We start from the raw sequence: 10751 nt of genomic DNA on the forward strand, positions 1-10751 counted from the left end.
ATTTTTTTTTAATAATCAGAGCAAAAATAAAAACGACAAATTATATTATAAAGAATTTTATTTTACTTATGATTAAACAAGGGGATAAGATAATTTATAAATCTATTAAAATAATTTAACTTCCGGTTCTTTGAGAGCTAAAATAAAAATTTCTAGTTGATTTAAAAAAAAACTTTATTTAGTTAAATTATTTATATTTTAAAATTATATATAATTTACCAGCTTATTTAATCATCAGTAGGAGCTTTTAATATATATTTATCAGTGATTCCACCAATTTTCAATAATTCCTTAACAAGATCACTCGGCTCTAGCTTACGCGTTATCAATAACGTTCTCTGATCCTTAGTCCCATGACTTTGTGATTTTAATCCCATTCTTCTTGCACAACTATAACATGAACACATTTAATTAAACATCTCTAAGAGTTAAATATATATATTTTTTATATGTATATGCATATTAGACTGTCCCAAAAAATTGAAACTGTTCAAAATTTACTTTTTTACAAAAATTTCAGTTTTATTTTCAAACATTTAATTTGTAAGATGTGAAATTTATCATAAATTTGAATTTAAGCTTCAATAACTTCTGAACGATTGGATTTATCAAAAAATTATAAGAGACCTTTTTTTTAGAGCGTTCAATTCTCTACAAGAAGATATATTAGTTTTATTAATCCATTGATCAGTTAATGAATTATAAAATTCCTAACTTAAAAAAAATTTTCCCATGTTATTTAAATAGGAAATTTTATTTAGGCGAGCGCGCGTTTTCTAATTGAATTTGAGGACCAAACGGGTACCCATTTTTTTTATATTACATTCAATGTAATTTTCAAATGCGACAGAAAAAAAATATCAATTTTTCTGGCACAGTCTAATATATAAGTATATATAATAAAATACGTACTCGTGCATAATTGCGCGTTCATCGTTTGTGAAATCAGCAAATACTAGGTAATTATGTGTATCGCTTTCTCGTATGTATTGATACAACGTCTGCTGGCATTTTCTCTTGAACAGACCCATGTTATCCGAGGTCAACTTCAATCCAAACCCTGATCGCGATATTTGTCGCTTCAGTCTACAATAAAATGTAATTATAAATGACTGAATTCTCAATTTACAAAAAATAAAAAAAAAGTTCTACTCACGTAACGGGTTCAGTGATTCCCTGCTCCGACTTCCCTAGACCACCGCCAGCCCAGCCCATCAACTTCATCAGTTTAGCTCCAACACCATCTGATTGAAGCGAATTATCATTAGGGTCATCTGCCTTTAATTCCGATTGTTTGCCACTCAAGTTAACTTTCCAATCGTCTTTTATCTAAAGTCACAATCGACAAAACGAGTAATTAATTATTTTCTTCCTGCTACGAATAAACAATTATTTATTAGCTCATAAATACCTCAATAGTATAATAGTATTTTTGAAGAACAGTTAGACCTTTCTTGGCAGCATCAGCTTTAGATGCTTTCTTTGTACTGCCAGCTCCTTCAGACACTTTCTTACCATTTATAAAAAACTCACACCGACTGTAATTAAATTTATCCATTAATATTTATTACCAGCGCAATAAAACTTTTATATTATACTTAAACTGTTAAAATTTTTTAATTATAATGACTAAAATGACAAAAATAAAACTCATGAACGATTTTTCTCTATTCATCAAATGTAAGTAAAAAAATTAACAAAATTATAAAATAACAATTTATTAACGTTAAGTTTAAACTATAAAATTTACAGATAATTTGTAATTATGGCCTGAGGATGTGGGTATTGGGCTCACGAATTATCACCAAAACAATAAAATAATTGAAAAAGATCGGAAGTCTGTCAGTTATTTAAAACCAACAATAATCAAAACCAATCAAAAAGATATATATTTATAGATATATAAATATTGAAATTTTCTAAAACAATAAAAAAAGAAAGTTTTATATTTAGTGTTAATAATTACCATTGAAGAATTTGTGCCATATGAAACTTCCACTCGATTCGCTGGCCACTCATTTTCACCGAAGAATCCAGAGTCATTTGAGGAGAACTATTTGGATAATCTAATAAAACTAAATTACCAAATGGCTGGCTCGTTATTTTCATTTTTTTACTGGGATTATCTTCGGCATCGTTACATCTTTTACTCGTGGATGTTGATGCGGCGTCGGTGTGAGGAGTATTATGTCCTAAACAAAATACATATCCGTTATTTAGCACAAATATAAATTATAAAAATATCATTAGTAACAAAAATAATAATAATAATAAAAGTATACTGATTTCTTCCAGGCTATACATTTTTTCAAGATAACTCACAATTTTTTGTACCTTTCACCTTGGAGCTAGCCGCATCGGAAGCTTTGACAAACGTCCTCTGCAATTTCGACTTTTGCTTCTCTCTGAAATCTCTCGCTACATCTTGCGACAGCTCTGCCACTAAGTCCATCGTTTCTTTAGGATACCTTGCATAAATTAAAATAAATTAACAATCAGAAAATCTAAAACCTGTGTCAGTAAATTAAATTTAAAACTCACTTGCATCCCAGAAGCTCAATATTAGTAAAAACTTGAGCCAAACAGACCAACTGGTCCTCAGGGTAATCATTTTTGTGAGCCTCGAGGAAGTTTTTCCTCAACTCCCAATGCTCGTCGCACTCATACTCCAATTTGTGTTTCTCGACATCCCAGTCCGTGTTAAAATTCTTCTTGGACATTTTTTTTAAATAAATAAAATCAATAAATTTGCGATTATACCCACGGGTTGCAGTCTTTTGTTAAAAGTAAACAACAATTTTAAGTAAACAGGCAGTTTATTTTCTCGACAATTGATTATTTTACACGTGAACTTGCTAATAAATCTATAGTAGGCCTACAGTTTAGACTCTAGACACCATCATTACAAAACAATATCACTTTTGCCACCTACACATTGTCTACCGCAGCTCAAAAAAATATATTCGTTTTACTCAGTCGATAAATCTGACAAATTTTTAAAAATTATGACACTGAAGTTAGCTGTCTAAAAATTTTTGAAGTTTTTTAAAAACAATAAATTATAAAAAAAAAAATATTTTAAGAAATTGCACTTGGAGTTTTTTTAGTTTCTTACTTGTGCATATTTTCAACTTTATTTTTTTTTGTAACTGATTTGTTTAAGAAAATAATCATAAAATTTTTAATTGTTTGCTAACTTCAGGATGATAAAAAAACATCATTTGAAACATAACTGTAATTTAAATAAATAAAATAATAACGAGAAATTATAAATAAATGAACTATATATATGTATATTTATAAAAAAAAAATTAATTATTAATCAGCTATTAGGTTATCAGTAAAATGACCTAAGACACAAAATTTTATTTCTACTTCCTGATAATAAATAATAGAAATCTATTGGTCGACATTTATTACCAATTGAAAATGGCAAGTAATTAAAGTAATTCATGATAATTGATAACTGATAATATTCAATAATACTTTTAAAATAAAGTTAACAAATGATATGATTGAGTAATGCTTTGCAAAATCGTTAGGTTATAAAATAGAGCGAAAATAAATTGTAGTTTGTTGATGAAGCATGACACGGATGGTAAACGTCACTTATTGCAACACAACTTTTACTGTAATTAGTATCCTGATAAATAAAAAGTGAAGAAGATGGTTAAGAATGATGATAAATTCAGTATTGAGGATGCAAAAGCTGTTATTGAGAGTGGCAAGAAACAATCACACATTAATTACTCATTGTTAATATTGGAGCAATGTCTTGACACGTGAGTGTTTTGATAAATTAGGTCACGCTGAATTATGAACAAGTTTCATCATTTTGTGAATAAAATTAATTAATTGTTTATTAATGACCGGTTGTTTTCAGATACCAAGTTGATGAAATATTCCTGAGCTTCAATGGAGGTAAAGATTGTACGGTGATGCTTCATTTGACTGCTGCCTTATTTAAATTACGTGGGTTATCACCGCTGCTGTGTCTTTACGTCACTGATGATCCATTTCCTGAGGTTATTCAACTCTGTTACATAAAAATGATAAATGTCCGTTTATTAATAAATTTTATTTCGTTTCAGATGGATGAGTTTGTTGACAAAGCGACTCACTACTATGATATAAAACTGATAAGGAAAAAAAAACCAATAAAATCAGCTGTTGAATGTCTTTTGGAAGAAAACAAGCAGCTGAAGGCCACGTTGATGGGCATTAGGAAAGACGACCCGGGTTCAGAGTCTTTGGAGCCGTTTAAAACCACTGATGAAGGCTGGCCGAAGATCATGAGGGTCAGTCCTATTCTGGACTGGTCTTACAGCCAGATTTGGGAGTTTATTTTGAAGCACAAGGTTCCTTATTGCTCGCTGTATGACCAAGGGTACACCAGTCTCGGTCACAGGACGACTACATCTCCAAATCCTTTGCTACGTGACCCTGATAATCCTGCTCGTTATCTTCCTGCTTACACACTCAAAGACAGTTCTACTGAGAGAAATGGAAGACAATAACGAATTAATAGTCCAATTATTAATCAATTCACTGTTGAATAATTGAATTTATTTATTTATTTAATTGCGCACTGTCCTTTTATCAACTACTTTGTTAAGATCTGATGTGTTACTTAATCAATTATGCTAAATAAAAGTGTATTTTTTACTTAATTAAAAAAAATCTTAAATCTACGGAGAATTTAAAGATATATTATAGTCACGGGAAAAATTATTCATTTGGAAAATTCTTCCCTGTCTTTTATTAAATTTACGGGTTCTAGAAAATTTCATCCCATGTCTGCAACCTGTCACGAAAATTGTCTTGCAGTCACGGGCCGTAGCGTGACTCGTGTAGATAGACACTGCCCATTAATTCAGCAATATATTTGAAATAGCCGCCAAAATGTATTAGCCATATCACATATGGCGCTGCAACCCATACATCACCGTCCTTAAAATTGAAAACGCCCTGTGCATAAATTTATTGCAAATAATAGTATAATTTAAAGTAAGAAATTATTTTAATTATTCATTTGGAGAATTTTTCCCTGTCTTTTATTAAATCCACGGGTTCCAGAAAATTTTATCCCATGTCCGCAATCTGACTCGTAGTTTGTCTTGCAATCACGGACCGTAGCGTGAATCGTGTAGATAGACACTGTCGTGAATTGCCAAGAATGTCAAATTGAGATTGTCAGATTTTTAAAATTAATACTCAACAACAGTTACTGTTTTATTAATTACAATAATGGCCTATTTACTCGGACCAGATTGCGTACGATATGTTTGTAATTGTGGGTCACTGAAACCAATCTCTCGTATTTATTTCTGTCGACATTGTTTAAAAATTAGGTGTGGTTATTGTGTTTCCCATGAGGTAACCTTTATTTTATTAAATAAATTACTTATCAAATAAAAAATCAATAAATAATTGTAACAGTAAATTATTTTATAAATCAGGTTGACTCTCATTATTGTCCGAATTGTTTAGAAAACTTGCCGTCGTCTGAAGTGCGACTGAAGAAAAATAAGTGAGTGTTTTATTTATGACAGATATAGATTTATTTATTTGACATTTATTGTTTAATTGCTTATTTTAGGTGTTCAAATTGTTTTGACTGTCCCTGCTGCTTTCAAACGCTGACTATACGAGCTGGTCATCCACCAGTAAGACCAGCAGTTACTGGTGAAGCTGCCAAAGCAACACCAAAAAAAGTTTACTACTTGTGCTGTTCGTTGTGTCGATGGAGTTCACGAGATGCAGGAATTCCCGATCAGTTTGTTGGTACGGTTTCAATTTAATTATCTAATTATTTGAATATTTATTTAAATTTATTTTCAATTTCAGCAACTGGAGGCTGGCCGGAGCAAGAAAATCCTCATGCTGCTAGAATAAGTTCACTGATTGATTTTCACAAAATTTTGGCTTCACGTGAACGTCAGAACCAGGAACGTAAAAAGTTTGATCCGAAAAGAACATCCTTACAATTTGTACTGTCATTATTTAAATATTTGAATAATTATGATTAATTTTTAGTACTTATCATAATTGTCTTTGTAGGAGAAGTTCGGATTGACATCTGCGATGGCCCGTAAACGAGCTGGACTTCCTATTGTCTCGGAAGCTAAGTGGCAACAAGCCAATTTTCCCCAGCCTTCAGTTGCTTCGGAAAATGTTGACGAACTACCAGATTCTATTTTTTCTTCTCCGGTTGACATCACCAAGAGTACGCTATTTATTTATTATAAAAAAAGAAATAAATATCAATTAAATGATTATATTTTATTTTAGTAACGAGACTAGACCAACGACTCCAGCATCCAGAAGTACAAGCTGAGAAAATTTATGAACTAAGACCGCAGCACAAAAAATTTCCCGTCAAACGGTCACAGAGATGTCGAGCTTGCGAGCACAATGTCAGCAAACCTGAGTTTTCTCCTCAGTCTATTAAATTCAAAATTCAATTGGCAGCTTTGTAAGAATTTATATTTATTTCAGTTTCTTACTTCTCATATAAGATAAGGAACCCAGTACCCGATCACTACTCATGTATTAATATATCTATATTTACTAAATATAGATATACAAATACATGAGTAATGATCGGGTACTAGGTATTTGACCTTAACTTTGATTTAATAAATATATATTTTAGTTATCATGTACCAGAGGTACGAATTGTTACTTTCCAACCTCTGGAAGTAGGAAAGCCAAGTGAATTGCTATTGAAATTTTGTAATCCAACTCAACATCAAACACAAATATTATTATTGCCTGAAGATACTCCAACAACAGCAACTACGACGTCAGCGACTGGAGAAATGGAGGAACTCAAACGAGAGAATATGCAATTGGTAATTATATTTTAAATTACTAACAATAATAATAAATAGATCACAGGAAGTCGGGACAAGGTAAAAAATCAGAACATCAGCTTTGATCTAGTTGTTCGTTTCGTTACTTTGTAGTTGCTGAGGAAGTCCCAACAAAGAGACGAAACGTACAACTAAAAGCTGATGTTCTAATTTTTTATCTTGTTCTGACTACCTGTGATCTATTTATTTATTTGTTATTCAGTTTTGGACGTGATATAAAAAATTAATAATAATTATTATTATTAATATATATGTGTAATTGATTTTAAAAAATTTAATCAACAGGGCTGTGAATCTCCAAATTTATTACCGTCAGTAGTCAGACAAGCGTCAGTGCTAGAAGATCCAAAACCTGTGAAAATAGTAACTGGAGCATCCATTGAATTACCAACTGGTCCAGTGATTCTTGCACCCCGTGACGATGCTGCTGAGTACGACGACGCAGGAGATACGCAAACATTTCCAGACGATCCCAAGTAAATATTTATTTGAATAATATAAGTAAGAGTAATTTTAATACTTGAGAAATTCACAATCATAAATAACATGAATTATTCACCAACACAGATTGGTAGTTTGGCGAAAAGGCAATAAAGCTGTACTCAAATTACAAGTAACACCTTATGTTTCGGAGGAAGGCAAAGAAAATGAACCAATTGTCGTCGGATTAGTTATGCAGTACGGATACATAAACACAATAGCTACTCTGGAGCACAAGACGCCGCAAAAAGTTGATTTGAAAGTTAAATTATTTCTTACGCTTGATAAACTCTGTAAATCTTAAACTTAAACATCCACAATAACAATATTATTTATATAGCTATTTAATATTACGTACTAAATATTTGTTTTTGTAATTAATCACGATGTAAACGGAATAAACAATAACACAAAACTTTTAGTATTTTTCAACAAACGTTTTATTCGACGTCGCAAAGAAATGGTAGAAAATAAATGGTTTATAAACGTCTTCCACGACGACCACCCTTCCTTCGTGTTGAATCAGATGGAATAGGCGTGACATCTTCAATTCTGCCGATTTTCATGTTTGAACGTGCGAGAGCACGTAGGGCTGATTGCGCACCAGGTCCTGGTGTCTTGGTTTTGTTACCTCCGGTAGCACGAAGTTTGATGTGAAGGGCAGTGATACCCAAAGTCTTACATTTTTCAGCAACGTCCTGATGAAAATACATCATTAATTAATATAATACATTAATATTTAAATATTTAGTAAAATAATTGACAGTTTAATTTTTCTACGTACTTGGGCTGCCAACATAGCAGCGTAGGGTGAAGCTTCATCACGATCAGCCTTCACCTTCATTCCTCCAGTGACACGGGCGATGGTTTCCCTGTAAATTTTCAACATAAGGAGGTTGTTGAAAATGTCTATTCGATTTATTGATGAAAAAATAAATAGCAGGAGTTTTGATATAATGACTTACCGGCCAGACAAATCCGTCACATGGACGAAGGTGTCGTTAAAACTGGCGAAAATATGGGCAACGCCAAAAACAATCTCTCCTTCTCTTACTTGAGGTCCAAGGGACACCTGAGCCTCTTCTTTAGGCGCTTTACCTCTTTTGGGTGCCATTTTAAACTGCAATTACAATAAACTTGTTAATTATAAATAAATTCACTGACACTATTTATTTTTTTGGAGAAAAATTTTATTGGTTAGGTAGCACTGATATAAAACACATGAACACTCGGTGTCAACTTTTTATCCATTCACATCCATGTCTCGGTATATTTCTTAGCACCGATTAAAATTATATACAAATATAAAAAATGTTAACAAATAAATAAAATGAATATTTAATAATCTGGATAAATATATTAATTGTTAATAATTAAAAATATTCTTACTTTATTCTTGAACTACAGCGTTGGTGTTGTCCATATACAAAAGAAGGTTCACGTCTTTTTCCACTCGAGGGCCCACTGATTCTGGCAGAGCAGCGCCAATCTCCGGAATCCAAACTACTGTCACTTCCTCCATTCAAAAATATTTAATTATTCTTTACATCCAGAGCTCAATCTTTATTAATTTCAAATTTGTAAAATTTCACTACTCTAATTAGCAAACTAATAAATTAACATTTTCTTTTTTTAAACATCTGTTAGTTTGAGTTTTGAATTTCAATCAAAGCGCGCCAAATTTAAAAAGATCGATTCCACTTCGGGTAATTCTCATGAGTGAATGTAGCAGACCTTAGACAAATTTAAAATTATAAATAAGAGTAAATAATTAAAAAAATAATATTTATAAAAAATGCATTTATTAATTTCAAATTTTTTTAAATGTGAATTTTATTAAATTTTATCTTAATAATTATTTACGCTATTTATTAATAATTTTAAATTTTCCTGATGTTTGCTACATTCACACTCATTTGAATTTTTATTTAGTCACAAATAATTATTTAATAGTAAATAGTAATTGAACTCTTGATTAAAAACTTGTTAATTAAAAATAAATAAGTAATTGATGTGTTAATTTCATCAGTTATAATTATTACTACAGTGCTTTTTTTTTTCTATAAAAATTAATTATGATCCTGAAGTTAGCCGCCGTTTAATAACTTTTGGATTTTTCTAAAAACGATAAATTATAAAAAAAAAATTGCACGTATAGTTTTTTTAGTTTTCTACATGTGAATATTTTTAGTTTATTTATTTTTTTAATCGATAGGTTGAAAAAAAATCAAAAAATTGTTAATTGGCTGCTAACTTCAATGTCACAAATTAATTTTTTTTTAAATTGACATCAATTGTCGCGCATTAAAATAATTTATTTATAATTTTTGGTGAGTCATAAAAAAAGTAAAAGTAATTACTCGAAGGATATTTTAAAATAGCAACTGTAATAAAATGTAATTTATTATTATTATTATTATTATTATTATTGTTAGTATTATTTAGTGTTTGATGAGAACAATGGACTATAGAAAGCATGATGGAGCATAACTTTTTTTTTACTATTTTTTTTTATTTATAACGCAGCTGAAAGTGGGGGAAAGAGCTGGTGGTGCCACCTGGGTCTGCTGGAGACTCTCCCTGTCGTTGGCCCGGAGATCAGCAGGCTCGGTGCAGGAGCTCGTAGTGCTCGCCATATTTGTTGTTGTCGTCGATGGGGTAGGCTAGAGCAGCAAGAGAAAACTGGACTGAAGTGAGGCAGTGTGTGATCTTCCCGACACAAAGGAATTGATTCGCGAACGAGTGATGAGTGAGCTGATTATTCATCGTGGATAACGACGATCATGGATCCTCACACATCATAATCACAGTTGTGCATACACTCGGATATCTGGCAAGACGGACAAAAAAAAATACTGGCGGTTTGTGTGCTAAGGCTCAGCTGGCTCGGGTCGTGTTCTTGGCTTTGTGTTTTTTTTTTCACGAGTTATTTTTTATAATTTTTGCTTTTTTCCAGACCCGTCATTGTGATACTGTTGCATTAAAAAAATAAATAAAAGTAAAATCGGAATTTTATAAAAAATTGTGTGAAATCTAGTGAAATTTTAATTGAAGTTTAAATTTAAATTTTAAAATCGGAGTTACTTGCATAGCAAAGGTAAGATTATTTTTTTTTCTTATGGTTTAAATGTTTATTTAAAATATTAGACAGTTGTGAATGTGAGCCAACGGATGGATTTAGTGAGGATGATGTGGGAGATAACAAAAACCCAGTGAATTTAACCAGAGAAAGAGGAAAGGGAGCGAGAGAGCCAGGGATTGGATGTTGTTTAAATGAAGATGAGAGTAACGGAGACCGAGAGAAGAAGGCCAAAGATAAAAAGAGACGGAAAGAGTTTGTGATTGTATTGGGGTAGGATAGCAGGAATAGGAATAAGAACGAGTGTGTGTGACCAC

General features: G+C 31.5%; 4 protein-coding genes across 5 annotated transcripts; 2 read left to right on the forward strand and 2 right to left on the reverse strand.

Annotated features, from left to right (window-relative positions):
• Nucleotides 1–49: 49 nt before the first annotated feature.
• Nucleotides 50–2969, reverse strand: LOC103578847 (NF-kappa-B-repressing factor). Its single transcript, XM_008560059.3, has 8 exons — nt 2542–2969; nt 2335–2468; nt 1967–2192; nt 1412–1538; nt 1157–1329; nt 913–1086; nt 220–390; nt 50–137 (listed from the first exon to the last, which is right to left on the reverse strand). The coding sequence occupies exons 1-7, from the start codon at nt 2718–2720 to the stop codon at nt 228–230; spliced, it is 1176 nt and encodes a 391-aa protein (XP_008558281.1). The 5' UTR covers nt 2721–2969; the 3' UTR covers nt 50–137; nt 220–227.
• A 238-nt stretch (nt 2970–3207) lies between these two features.
• LOC103578846 (uncharacterized) lies at nt 3208–4687 on the forward strand. Of its 2 annotated transcripts, XM_008560058.2 has the most exons (3): nt 3208–3782; nt 3884–4025; nt 4092–4687. In XM_008560058.2, exons 1-3 carry the CDS (start codon nt 3667–3669, stop codon nt 4515–4517), a joined length of 684 nt encoding a protein of 227 aa, XP_008558280.1. In that variant the 5' UTR covers nt 3208–3666; the 3' UTR covers nt 4518–4687. The 2 variants fall into 2 exon arrangements, with proteins under 2 accessions (XP_008558280.1, XP_014298597.1); XM_014443111.2 differs by having other exon boundaries at nt 3884–4687.
• Nucleotides 4688–4963: 276 nt separating this feature from the next.
• On the forward strand, nt 4964–7773 carry LOC103578844 (dynactin subunit 4). The gene is made up of 9 exons (XM_008560054.3): nt 4964–5376; nt 5460–5530; nt 5600–5784; nt 5848–5990; nt 6061–6226; nt 6292–6475; nt 6656–6854; nt 7161–7351; nt 7443–7773. Exons 1-9 carry the CDS (start codon nt 5248–5250, stop codon nt 7657–7659), a joined length of 1485 nt encoding a protein of 494 aa, XP_008558276.1. The 5' UTR covers nt 4964–5247; the 3' UTR covers nt 7660–7773.
• LOC103578845 (40S ribosomal protein S14a) lies at nt 7772–8853 on the reverse strand. Its single transcript, XM_008560055.1, has 4 exons — nt 8745–8853; nt 8321–8475; nt 8140–8227; nt 7772–8053 (listed from the first exon to the last, which is right to left on the reverse strand). Exons 2-4 carry the CDS (start codon nt 8467–8469, stop codon nt 7835–7837), a joined length of 456 nt encoding a protein of 151 aa, XP_008558277.1. The 5' UTR covers nt 8470–8475; nt 8745–8853; the 3' UTR covers nt 7772–7834.
• Between the last annotated feature and the right edge of the window lie 1898 nt (nt 8854–10751).

Source organism: Microplitis demolitor, chromosome 8 (genome assembly GCF_026212275.2).
Source record: "Microplitis demolitor isolate Queensland-Clemson2020A chromosome 8, iyMicDemo2.1a, whole genome shotgun sequence".
Classification (NCBI taxonomy): Eukaryota; Metazoa; Arthropoda; class Insecta; order Hymenoptera; family Braconidae; genus Microplitis; species Microplitis demolitor.